The following is a 12,690-nucleotide window of genomic DNA, read 5'->3' as shown; positions in this document are numbered from 1 at the left end:
AAGCTCTTATCCTAACTATCTTTGTAGTGTACGGGGAATGGGTTAACCTAGAGATTGTTAGTGCTTGGCACTCGTTTCTATGAACATCCTTACTGTACCGACAGCACTATATTGTCTCTCTTTCTTCTGAGAAAATGTTCTTATTGTAAGTCGCTTTCGATAAAAGCGTCTGATAAATGCCCTGAATGTAAATGTTACCTCTTCTCCTAGCCCCCAAAGGTCCGGTCACTTCAGGTCTGGAAGGAGGGCCTTCAGCAGGCCCACGGGGTGACGAGATGAGATGTTATCATGAACGCGTCCGGCTGTACTCTGGTCTGTCCTCCTCGTGGATTCACGCTGGTTAATCTGTAGCGACGTAATGTTGGTTTCACCTGGCATTCCTGCCCTCGCTCTTATCGGTTTACGACCTGATTAGTGGTGGATGTTCTCCCTGAGCTGCCAAGAGGTCCAGGACGGAAGGCACCGCGAAACATGTCAAACATTCACATTTAAAATCGAGAGGAGTTGATAGAGCAACGCACTGGTCCAACCGTGTCCCCCTCTAATCAGCTTTTGGTTCCATCCATATGAAATATTTGAATGGCTTCTATTAAAGTTAAGACGTTCATATGAATCAAGTTGCCAACCAAATGCAAATGGACTGATAAAGACGGCATGAGATGTGACACTTTAAGACACTTGCCATGACTAGTGTGACACTTTTTATCAGTAAAGATCCAAATGCTGTTCTGGTGTTTCTAGTTGCACGTAAGTCCCATCATGACAGTTCTGATGTGAGCCTGTTCCACCGAATTTAGTATTTGCTGTCGTTTACAGAACTACACATTTAACTATAGTCTATCTGTTATTTATTTAGTGTGTTGGCAAAGAAGAGTTGCAATCCTCTTAAGTAAACTGCTTAGTTTTTTCTTGAGTCTCCTCAAAACAATATGTATTTATTTTTCTGAAAGACGTTCAGCAGACGCGAAGGTTCAGATCTTTATGTTGTGTTCGGACTCTGTTTGGAGGATCGATGTGATGCGTCAGGGCCTTGCCCAGGCCAGGAGAGCAAAGTCAAAGAGCCATAAACACGTCTTCATGGGCTGCTCCGTGCTCCACTTCCCGGTTTTCTTTCCCTCAGGACTTTACCCGGTTAGGACTTCACCTTCTGCATGGTAGGAACAACACCTTTTTCCCAGTGAAGAGCAGGCCTACACAAAACCAACAGAAAAGTCAACAGCCAGGTAAGATTTGACTCGTCAAGTATTACCTGGTGCTTCTGTAGGTCATGTTTGTATCGAATTATAACGTAATACAACTACAGCCTGCTATATGGATGTACGTGTTGTTAAATGAACCAGGCTTCACATTTATAGCCTGTGAGAACAGAAGGTTCAGATCTGTTACCTTCCAGGTTTTTAGTGGGACACTGCTCTCAAAGTGAATAATATGAGAATTTATTGTTCATAATGCTCGTATAACTGACCTTGCACCTCACTGTCCTCTCTGAATGCATTTACCGGACGTCGTGGGACATTAGCTGTGCTTGGTTGTGTCGTTGAGTGGAAGTGAGTCAACCGACTCCCACTGGTGTGAAAACCTTCCTTCCTCCGAGGCTGGCCACAGTCTTCCACAATGCTGCATCTGGCGGTAAGAGGGACGTCCATCGTGAATGGATCACATCCAAATCAAACCCTTATATTATATTCAATTGTATTCGTACAGCCCTTAATCACAGGTCCAGTCTCAAAGGGTTGTATGTATATCGGGTTGTTCCCGATGTCCGTGGCCTTCCTGCTCATTCTTGGCACATTCACTGGGTTGTACGGGCCATATATGTATGACACCCCCCTGACTCTAGCCCCCCAGAGGGCAAGATAAACTCCCTTGATTAGCGTGGAAGATGCTGTGTCCTGTGTTGTGTCTCCGTGTTAACCGAGCGGTGGTCTCGGCTGTCCCCCCGTCCCCAGGGAGACTACGTGTGGCTGGACTCAGGGACCGGTGTCCCGATCGGGGCCCGGGTCAAAGAGTCGGAGAAGGGGAAGCTCCAGCTGGTGGACGATGAGGGGAAGGTAAGGCTCTCCGTCGTCACGGCGATGAGATCATAAAAACCGTGAGGTCACACGGCCGTAAAACGGGGGCGTCAGACTGGGCTGGGCGCCCATGGCTACATTGGTCTCCATTTCGGAACTAGAGACCAGATTAAACGTTGATTAGGACGGATAAAGGGAGCTTTACTGCTTCTGCATGGAGGGCAGGATCGTGTAGTGGGTGGTGGACTCACAGCCCAAAGGTTCTTGGTTCGATTCCCGATGTCCGTGGCCTTCCTGCTCATTCTTTGCACATTCACTGTATGTTGCTCTGGAGGAAAGTGTGGGCTGGATCAGTGGTTCTCAAACTCTTTTTACTAGTGTACCCCGTCTTAGTAATTTTTTCAGCTGAGTACCCCCTCCACCGGCACAAACTCATAAAAAAAAAAATATATATATAAATAATGTGTTCTACTTGGCAGTGTAATCATGAACATTAAAAGGGTGCAAATGCTCACTATTTAGTGAGGAACATGGGCCTAAGCCTTATACAACTGTTGTCTTATTTCTCCCCACAAAAGAAGCGGTATGCCATGGGGGGGGTCAGAGAAATATTTGGGTGTTTCCGGATACATTTTCTTTATTAACCGATTCTCCTGGTGTTCAGATTTACATTTCACTCGTCCATATTCTCAATTTTTGATTGTCTAGCTTCAGAATGTAACCTTGCTCAGTAAAAATAATTAAGAAGCCTTTTTTTTTTTACTGAGTTTTTTTCACTAGCATAGGGGTCGCGTACCCCTATTCGAGAACCGCTGGTCTAGATGTCTGAGGTGAACCCCTGGAGCTGGTTGTCCTGTGTGAGACCTCAGACCGTGCTGTTGTGTCCGCTCCAGGTGCACAAGGTGGGCACCAAGGAGCAGGCCGCCCTGCGCCCCATGCACCCCACCTCGGTGGAGGGCGTGGAGGACATGATCCGCCTGGGTGACCTGACGGAGGCCGGCCTGCTGAGGAACCTGCTGGTCCGCCACAAGGAGGGCAGCATCTACGTACGGAACCGCCTGTCTGTCTGTCTGTCTGTCTGCTGCGCCTCCTGTCTGTCTGCTCCTCCTGTCTGTCTGCTCCTCCTGTCTGTCTGTCTGTCTGTCTGTCTATCTGCTGCGCCTCCTGTCTGTCTGCTCCTCCTGTCTGTCTGTCTGTCTGTCTGTCTGTCTGTCTGCTGCGCCTCCTGTCTGTCTGCTCCTCCTCTCTACTCCTCCTGTCTGTCTGTCTGCTCCTCCTCCTGTCTGTCTCTCTGTCTCTCTACTCCTCCTGTCTGTCTGCTGCTCCTCCTCCTGTCTGTCTGTCTGTCTGTCTGCTCCTACTCCTCCTCCCATCTGCTTCTCCCTCTCTCTCTCTCTCTCTCTCTCTCTCTCTCTCTCTCTCTCTCTCTCTCTCTCTCTCTGTCTCTCTGTCTCTGTCTCTCGCTCTGTCTCTCGCTCTCTCTTTGCCCACAACGCCCTCTTTTATTGTGTATGTCTCTGGGATCGCTCTGCTGTCCGGGTCGGCCGTCCGTCTGTCAGACTTTGCCCCGCAGCTATCTTGGAGTGGGGGGGGGGGGGGGGGGGGGTTGTCACTGTGGTAACGAGTGAGTGCTTGTTAAATGGGAGCGGGAGAGAGAGAGTGTAGACACAGGAGACACTGAAGTCCAGTGTGTGCTCGGATCAGGAGTTCAAACCCTGAGGGGGGACTCTGAGAGGTCCTGTTCTATTCCAGGAGAACAGGGCCGTCGTGTTGTCCCCCTCCCAGAGGCTGGGACCACTGGGACAGCGTCCCAAATCAAAAGGAACTCAAACCGTGACTTCTGTCTGGGCTGAGGGACGGAGACACGAGACCACCGGCTCAATGAGGTCTTTATGGGCAACGTGCACTGTTGTTTACCAACCAACTGGGCGCGCGCGCATGCGCGCGCGCGCACACGCACACACGCACGCACGCGTGCACACACACAGAGAGCAGATGTGGGCAGCAGATGAATGTGTCTCTGTGATGACGCTTGTTGTGATGGTGGCGGTACTCTGGTGTCTCCTAGCTCTATTAATAGAGCCCCCTCGGGCAGAAGTACAGTGTGCTGATATAGTAGCACTGGTGTACTGTATAACTAGGTTTAGTCTCAATAACACGGCGCATAATAAGCACACTGGAGTCACTTGTATATCGTTAGCCTCATTGCATAACTGCCTAAGTCAAATTGCGTATTTAGTGTATAAAAATCTTTTTAATTCTACTAAAGTTCTGTCTGGGATTCATAAAGTTGATATTATCACCACAAGGGAATCGACGCAGCATAAACAAACCAGCTAATTGTAATACAAAATGTTGAAGACATTTGAACGGTATGTGGCTCAGGGGGGTGGAGCGGGTCGGCTGCTAACTAGAAGGTTGCTAGTTCGATCCCCGCCTAGCTGAGTGTCGAGGTGTCCCTGAGCAAGGCACCTCACCCTGACCGCTCCCGACGAGCCGGCTGTCGCCTCTCCTGGTTGACTCCCCGCCGTCGGTGTGTGAATGTGCGCGTGAACGGGTGAATGTGAGGCAGTATTATATTATGATGCGGTCGGCCTACGTGAGCGAGGTGTTCACGCGCCCCTCTCCCCCCCAGACCTACACGGGCTCCATCCTGGTGGCGGTGAACCCCTACAAGGTGCTGCCCATCTACACGGCGGAGCAGGTGCACATGTACACGGACCGGCGCCTCGGGGAACTGCCGCCCCACGTGTTCGCCATCGCTGACAGCTGCTTCTTCAACATGAGGCGCAGCCAGAAGAACCAGTGCTGCGTCATCAGGTCGGTTCACCGGGTCTGGGTCGGGCTGGTTCTGGTCCGTTCACTGGGTCTGGGTCGCACTGGTTCTGGTCTTGGTTCTGGTCCGTTCACTGGGTCTGGGTCGGGCTGGTTCTGGTCTGGGTTCTGGTCCGTTCACTGGGTCTGGGTCGCACTGGTTCTGGTCTTGGTTCTGGTCTGTTCACTGGTTCTGGTTCAGACTGGTTCTGGTCTTGGTTCTGGTCTTGGTTCTGGTTCAGACTGGTTCTGGTCGGTTCACTGGTTCTGGTTCAGACTGGTTCTGGTCTTGGTTCTGGTTCCGGTCTGTTCTAGTTCTGGATCTGGTTCAGGTCTGGGTCTGATCTTTGATGGGACTGATTCATGATGGGTGTTCTGGTCTGATCTAGTTCTGATCCGGTTTGTGGTTCTGGTGTGGTTCAGACCCCCTGAGAGAGTCTGATGCGTAGGATATTGTGTTACGCAGTTATACATGTTACACATAACTACGTAACACAATATATCCTATGCATCAGATATAAGAGGGTTGTTACAAATGTTGTTCCTCTTGAAGTTGTTGTTTGGTTTGGGTCCTGAGATTATTGTTTCAGTATAAGACTATTCTCCTCTTCCTCCTGCTCTTCCTCCTCCTCCCCCTCCTCTCCCCTCCTCCTCCCCCTCCTCTCCCCTCCCCCTCCTCCTCCTCAGTGGGGAGTCAGGAGCAGGGAAGACGGAGAGCGCTAAGCTGATGCTCCAGTACCTCGCCGCCGTCAGCGGACAGCGCTCCTGGATCGAGCAGCAGATCCTGGAGGCTAACCCCATCCTGGAAGGTACTACCTAACCCCACCTAACTACCTAACCCCACCTAACTACCTAACCCCACCTAACTACCTAAACCCACCTAACTACCTAACCCTATCCTGTAAGGCAGGGGTTCTCAACCACTGGTCCGCGGACCGGTTCCGGCCCGCGGAGCATTGGCCGCCGGGCTGCAGAGATTTCGAAATATAACCGGAAAAAAGGATTAAAAACATAAATAATTACAGAGTATATCACAGTCGTGTTATACGTACAATCTGACTGTGTCCCCAGCTTTCGGGAACGCTAAGACCATCCGCAACGACAACTCCAGCCGCTTTGGGAAGTACATCGACATCAACTTCAACACGCAGGGCGCCATCGAGGGGGCCCGCATCGAGCAGTACCTGCTGGAGAAGTCCCGCGTCTGCCGGCAGGTGGGACCACAGAACCCAGTTACCTCTCAGCTCAGACCCCAGCCTTTCATTTGTCCCCACCTCCATCCGACTAGCCAGCTCATCGTCATAGTAACTTTGGTTATTGAAACTGTTCTCAACCACTCAGTGGAAGCTTGTACTGCATCGTCAGACCGGACTCGGACCCCCCACTGTTTTAACCAAGCACTCTGTCTGTCCCCCCCCCCCCCCCCCCCCCCCCAGACGTTGCTGCCCTGGCTCTTAGAGTTCTAACCCGGGTTGTCTCTGTAAGATAGTGAGAGTGATTCTTAACCGTGGCCCTGTTGCTAACCGTCCTGCAGGCCCCGGAGGAAAGGAACTACCACATCTTCTACTACATGCTAGTGGGCATGACGCCGCAGCAGAAGACTAAACTGTCCCTGGGGAACGCCAGCGACTACAACTACCTCACCATGGTAACCACATCGGACACACCTTCACCGGAATAAGCACTGAGTCACAGTCCCTTTGTACATGAATGAAAGGGCTTGTTTTAAAAGTCTGTTGGTTGTCAACAACCAAAATGCTTTACATCACAGATGGCTAAATTAGAGTAACAGCTAGCCAGGATTTAATATTTAACTAAAAGCAATCTTTATATTCTTAAATAAAACGTTAACTGAACCAGCTAGCTGAGTGACATTTACACCACCAGCTGCGTACCATTAAAAAAAATTAGATAAGCTCCTAGATTTAATCACAGGGTAAGTGTTATGCGTGTTTAAAAGCTGTCATCTAAAGTGGCAGGGTTCTCTCATTCTAGGTCGTGCCGTAAGTGTCGTCAAGAATTCAGCTTAGTTTAATTCTTGAACTGATTGACTCGATTGAATTCATTTTATTTCAGGGGAAGTGCACAACCTGTGAAGGGCGCGATGACATCACGGAGTACACCCACTTCCTGTCCGCCCTGAAGATCCTGATGTTCTCCGACAGCGACTCCTGGGAGATCTCCAGACTCCTGGCCGCTATCCTGCACCTCGGGAACGTCAAGTTCGAGGGTCAGTGAAACACGACCTCCGTCCTCCTCACAACTTTATTATCACATGTATAGTTACACCACAACTTTATTAAGTTACACCACAACTTTATTAACAGTTACAACACAACTTTATTTACACATAGATAGTTACAACACAACTATATTAACACGTTTATAGTTGCAACACAACTTAATTAACTCATAGATAGTTACGACCCAACTTTATTAAGACGTGTATAATAACAACATACTTTATTAACGCATAGATAGTTACAAAACAACTTTATTAACAAATATATAGTGATAACACACACGACCCACCTGGTCCAGCCTTTGTCTTTTATTCGTTCTCTCCTTCGTTGTGACCCAAGGCACCAGCGCGGATAACCTGGAGGGCTGTGACATCATCGAGTCCACCCACTTCAACATGGCGGCTAAACTGATGGAGGTAAGGGTTCCTGAGGCCTGGCCGGCGACCCCGTGAAGCCCCGTTTGACTCCTCACTAGCCGTGCCAATCCATACCTACCCACCGGTGACATCCCATAACCTTCCAGATTACCCAGTGGGCCGTACCAACTGGTAGGTGTGACCTACCCGTCTTGACCCGGGATGAACTCTCCCACTTGTGATGTCACTAGCGGATCATTTCTCGGTTTTGATCGGATCGACTAAACGGGGAATGCTTTAGCCTCGGCTTGAGGAGGGTGGTTTAGACGTCAGGTGATCCCGACCTGAGGCCTGTGCGTGTGCTCCGGTGTCCAGGTGAACGGCAAGGCGCTGGAGAAGAGCCTGACCCAGAGGTCCTTCCAGACCAACCGGGAGAGGGTCATCACGTCCCTGAACTCGGAGCAGGCCCAGGACGGGAGGGACGCCTTCGTCAAGGTAACCCCCCCCCCCACCAGACCGGTCCCTCAGGGGAGAAGACCCCCCCCCCCCCCACCCCCCTAGACCGGTCAGGGTAGGAGACCCCCCCAGACTTTGGCTCCGTATGGATAGAAGACTCTGGCTGTTTATGGCTCCTGGGGATGCTAATGAGTGATCTGACTAAGAAGAGATACTGCTGCTCCTGTTTCATAGGTTCATTTTTCCGTATGTTTTTGTGAATGTTTACCAAGAACCTTTGACCGTATCTCATCTCGTCTTAGAAGACACTCTAGGTTAAGGGTCCTCGTGGACGTTTTCCTCAGGTTAGGTGACCTAGCTGATGCTTGTTTTCTCTTCTGTACCCTTCCCTTCATGTTGTCGACCGCGCTCCGCCCAGGCCATCTACGGCCGGCTCTTCATCTGGGTGGTGGACAAGATCAACTCGGCCGTGTTCAAACCCCTGCCCGAGGACAGCGAGGAGGTCCACCAGTGCATCGGCCTGCTGGACATCTTCGGCTTCGAGAACTTTGTGAAGAACAGGTTGGTCAACAACAACAACAACAACAACAAGCCAGCGGTACTGTAAGGGTACTGTTTCCCACACTTGTTTTGACTCTGTCGGTCTGTGGGGTCATTGTGGGTCTTTGTGTATCTTTGTGCGTCTTTGTGGGGTGTGTGTGTGTGTGTGTGTCTGCGTGTCGTAGCTTCGAGCAGCTGTGCATCAACTTTGCCAACGAGCAGCTGCAGCAGTTCTTTGTGCGGCACGTGTTCAAGCTGGAGCAGGAGGAGTACTCCCGGGAGGGCGTGGTGTGGACGCACATCGAGTACAACGACAACCAGCGCACGCTGGACGTGCTGGCCAGCAAGCCGCTCAACATCCTGGCACTCATCGACGAGGAGAGCAGCTTCCCCAAGGTGGGACCCTGAACATGAAATCATGTGTACGGATCTACAATACCAGATCTACAGTACAATACTATATCTAGTAATTATAGTTGATTTATCTTAGAGATATACAATACTGATTCAGAATACAAGAGCTTCTAATATAAGTATATCTAATATTGCAGTTCTAGTATTGTATTTCTAGTTGGAAATAAATACGACACTGAGGTTTACATTGTATAAAAAGGAGGGGAATTGAATGAATAGTTTGCATTATTGTGGTTTAATAATCCATAGTTCTTTCTGACTGCTCATCCCTGAATCTTCACCCCACCCACAACTCCCTCCAAAAAGAAGTACAATAAATGTATTGCTTAGAATTATCCTAGTAGGACTCATAGGAGAGAGAGGGATCTGTTTGTTTGAGACAAAGTTAACGGGATAAGACGTACAGGCCTAGAAGAGTGACTAACGCTCCGAGAGGCTAAACGGTCTGCACCGTCTGTACGTCTGCAGGGAACCGACCGCACCATGATGCAGAAGGTCAACAAGCAGCACGGGAAGGGAGACATCTACATGGCGCCCAAGAACGACCACGAGAAGCAGTTCGGGATCCGCCACTTCGCGGGCGTGGTCTTCTACGACTCCCAGGGTACGGTCGCTTTGGTTGACCTTTCGTTTGAAAGTGCTTTGTCGTTGTTTTTATCGAGTTTGAAACTTATTGTGATTTTCTCTAGACATTAACAGAATTTAAGAAAAGTAATAATTCTGTTGAGGATTGTATCTAAATTCTAATTATCTAAATTCTCCGTAATCTTAAAAAAAAATGTTTTTCATTATCTGAATTGAAGACTAAACCTTCCTCTGTTTGTACATCTTCCCTTTTTGTGTGTTTCAGGTTTCCTGGAGAAGAACCGCGACGCTCTCAGCGCCGACGTGATCGAACTGGTCGAGACGTCCACCAACCAGCTCCTCAAACAGGCCTTCAAGACCGACCTGGCGCCTGGAACCGCACGGGGCGGGGGCAACTCTCGGATGACCATGACCACCCCCAAGAACTCTCTGAGGGTGAGGGCTGCGCCGCTAGCTTTAGCTCAAATACTGAAGCTTCATGCCAACTGTCGGCTCAGGGGTTAGCATTGTTGCCACACGGTTACCGTGTAAACCAGTGTCAAACTTCCTGAGGCGCTGACGGGTTTGTCCTGCGTTGTGTCCGCTCTTTATTACACATGAATGTTGTTAAAAACTGTGATAAGGTACGATAAAGTGAGATTAAGTAACATGCAATGAGATAATTCTCTCAATCGAAGATAGCCCTTGCCCCTGAGCACGGCACACTTAAACCAAGGGTTTGATAGTTGGCTGAAGAGCTGAATATAGTTAATATAGTTCATCAGAGTTAGGCCAAGACGAAGCCAAACACTTGAATACAGAGTTGTAGGGTTGAATAAACAGTAAAGTGAAAGTAAAGCGGCAACTAAGAGTGACCTGAAGCGTGTTTATTTCTTAACATGCTTACTGTCCCCCTGACCCGATAGCTGGGGCCGGACGGTAAGAAGCGCTCCCCCACCCTGATTGGTCAGTTCCGCAAGTCGCTGGAGGCCCTGATGAAGGCGCTGGCCGCCTGCCAGCCGTACTTCATCCGCTGCATCAAGCCCAACGACCTGAAGCAGCCCGAGGTGAGAGCCCCCCTGGGGCGAGACGCCCCCCCACCGGGCCGGGGTGAGACCCCACCGGGCCAGGGTGGAGCTGGGATCACTGGTGTCTCAGTGGTTCTGATTCCGTACAGCATAGCACTCTATACTGAATGACTTTCAAGCACTTTGTCAGGCAACACACAGGCTTAACGATTAACAGTACGATTACAAAATGTTGTAATGTGTGATGTAATCAACAAATTAAGGTGTGTGTGTGTGGGATTGTATACGTTTTTGTGTGTGTATGATTGTATACGTTTGTGTGTGTGTGTGATTGTATACGTTTGTGTGTGTGTGATTGTATACGTTTGTGTGCGTGTGTGATTATATACGTGTGTGTGTGTGTGTCAATGCCTGTGTGTGTGTGTGTGTGTGTGTGTGGTTATATGTGTGTGTAGTTCTTCGACAGGGACCTGTGCATGCGTCAGCTGCGCTACTCCGGGATGATGGAGACGATAAAGATCCGGAAGGCGGGCTTCCCCATCCGCTACTCCTTCCAAGAGTTCCTGGAGCGCTTCCGCGTGCTGCTGAACACGGCGACCTGCGACCCCAAGACCGTCAGTCAACTTTATTAACACAGGGTTACAACACAACTTCATAACTCAGGGTTACAACACAACTTCATAACGCAACTTTATTAATGCATGGTTACAACACAGCTTTATTAGAAGGGCTACAACACAACTTTATTAACACAGGGTTAAAACACAATTTTATTAACACAGGGTTACAACACAACTTTATAACTCAAATTTATAAACACATGGTTACAACACAACTCTATTAACACAGGGTTACAACACAACTTCATAACGCAACTTTATTAATGCATGGTTACAACAAAGCTTTATAAGAAGGGCTACAACACAACTTTATTAACACAGGGTTACAACACAACTTTATAACTCAAATTTATTAAAACATGGTTCCAACACAACTTTATTAACTCAGGGTTACCACACAACTTTATTAACACAAGGTTAAAACACAACTATATTTACACAGGGTTACCACACAACTTTATTAACACAGGGTTAAAACACAACTTAATCAACACATGGTTACAACAGACCTTTATAACACAACTTTATTAACACAGTTACAACACAACTTTATTAACTGATCGTTGCAACACAAATGTATTAACATTGTATTGATGTGTCGTGCCTATTGGTTTGGGTTCTGATTCAGCGCTTACCTTTCTCATAGCGTCTGAGTCTTAGAGCTTTGAGTCAGTACTTCCGGGGATACAATATAAGATGTCTGCCTGGCTGTTTGTTCTCAGGAGAGCACGGATAAGTGCTGTGAGACGATCTGTAAGACCTTCCTGTCCGGGGAGGGTCACTGGAGAAGGGGGCGGTCCAAGATCTTCCTCAAGGTGCCTACCCTCTCTCCACCAATCACACGCCTTCATCACACTCTCTCCACCAATCACACGCCTTCATCACGCTCTCTCCACCCATCACACGCCTTCATCACGCTCTCTCCTCCAATCACACGCCTTCATCACGCTCTCTCCACCAATCACACGCCTTCATCACACTCTCTCCACCATTCACACGCCTTCATCACGCTCTCTCCTCCAATCACACGCCTTCATCACGCTCTCTCCACCAATCACACGCCTTCATCACGCTCTCTCCACCCATCACACGCCTTCATCACACTCTCTCCACCCATCACACGCCTTCATCACGCTCTCTCCACCAATCACACGCCTTCATCACGCTCTCTCCACCAATCACACGCCTTCATCACACTCTCTACACCCATCACACTCGCTCCACCAATCACACGCCTTCATCACACTCTCCACCATTCACACGCCTTCATCAAACTCCCTCAACCAATCAGATTCCTTCATAATGGTCCCTAATCTGACCAATGAGATTCCTTTATCACAGACCCAAACTCAATTAGGTTCCTTCAAAAAAGTCCAATCAAATCCCTTCACAGCATTCTCACATCCAATCCCATTCATGTGAATGGCCAAGAAGGAACCAATGAATGATCAATACCTTTTCAGGACTTCCATGACACGATGCTGGAGCTGGAGAGGATGAAGAAGCTGAACGAGAAGGCCCTGGTGATCCAACGGGTCCTGAGGGGACTCAAGTACAGGTCAGCATTCATTCATATAGACCCCGCCCCCGTCCTCTGGCCCCGCCCCCGTCCTCTGGCCCCGCCCCCGTCCTCTGGCCCCGCC

At 49.3% G+C, this 12,690-nt stretch overlaps 1 protein-coding gene across 1 annotated transcript in view; it reads left to right on the top strand.

Annotated features, from left to right (window-relative positions):
- Nucleotides 1–1,063: 1,063 nt before the first annotated feature.
- Nucleotides 1,064–12,690, top strand: part of myo7ba (myosin VIIBa) — a 31,885-nt gene continuing 20,258 nt past the window's right edge. Inside the window, exons 1-19 of the mRNA XM_030372187.1 lie at nt 1,064–1,223; nt 1,520–1,629; nt 1,950–2,051; nt 2,906–3,058; nt 4,648–4,832; nt 5,514–5,635; nt 5,898–6,040; nt 6,361–6,474; nt 6,903–7,056; nt 7,409–7,485; nt 7,801–7,920; nt 8,300–8,442; nt 8,607–8,817; nt 9,304–9,439; nt 9,686–9,855; nt 10,326–10,466; nt 10,883–11,041; nt 11,770–11,862; nt 12,511–12,605. Coding sequence (XP_030228047.1) covers nt 1,615–1,629; nt 1,950–2,051; nt 2,906–3,058; nt 4,648–4,832; nt 5,514–5,635; nt 5,898–6,040; nt 6,361–6,474; nt 6,903–7,056; nt 7,409–7,485; nt 7,801–7,920; nt 8,300–8,442; nt 8,607–8,817; nt 9,304–9,439; nt 9,686–9,855; nt 10,326–10,466; nt 10,883–11,041; nt 11,770–11,862; nt 12,511–12,605 — 2,333 coding nt within the window. The 5' untranslated portion in view covers nt 1,064–1,223; nt 1,520–1,614. The remainder of the gene's footprint in view (nt 1,224–1,519; nt 1,630–1,949; nt 2,052–2,905; nt 3,059–4,647; nt 4,833–5,513; nt 5,636–5,897; nt 6,041–6,360; nt 6,475–6,902; nt 7,057–7,408; nt 7,486–7,800; nt 7,921–8,299; nt 8,443–8,606; nt 8,818–9,303; nt 9,440–9,685; nt 9,856–10,325; nt 10,467–10,882; nt 11,042–11,769; nt 11,863–12,510; nt 12,606–12,690) is intronic.

This window comes from Gadus morhua, chromosome 12, assembly GCF_902167405.1.
Source record: "Gadus morhua chromosome 12, gadMor3.0, whole genome shotgun sequence".
NCBI classification, from domain to species: domain Eukaryota; kingdom Metazoa; phylum Chordata; class Actinopteri; order Gadiformes; family Gadidae; genus Gadus; species Gadus morhua.
Note: the sequence above shows the minus strand (reverse complement) of the source record. Positions and strands in the feature narration are given on the sequence as shown.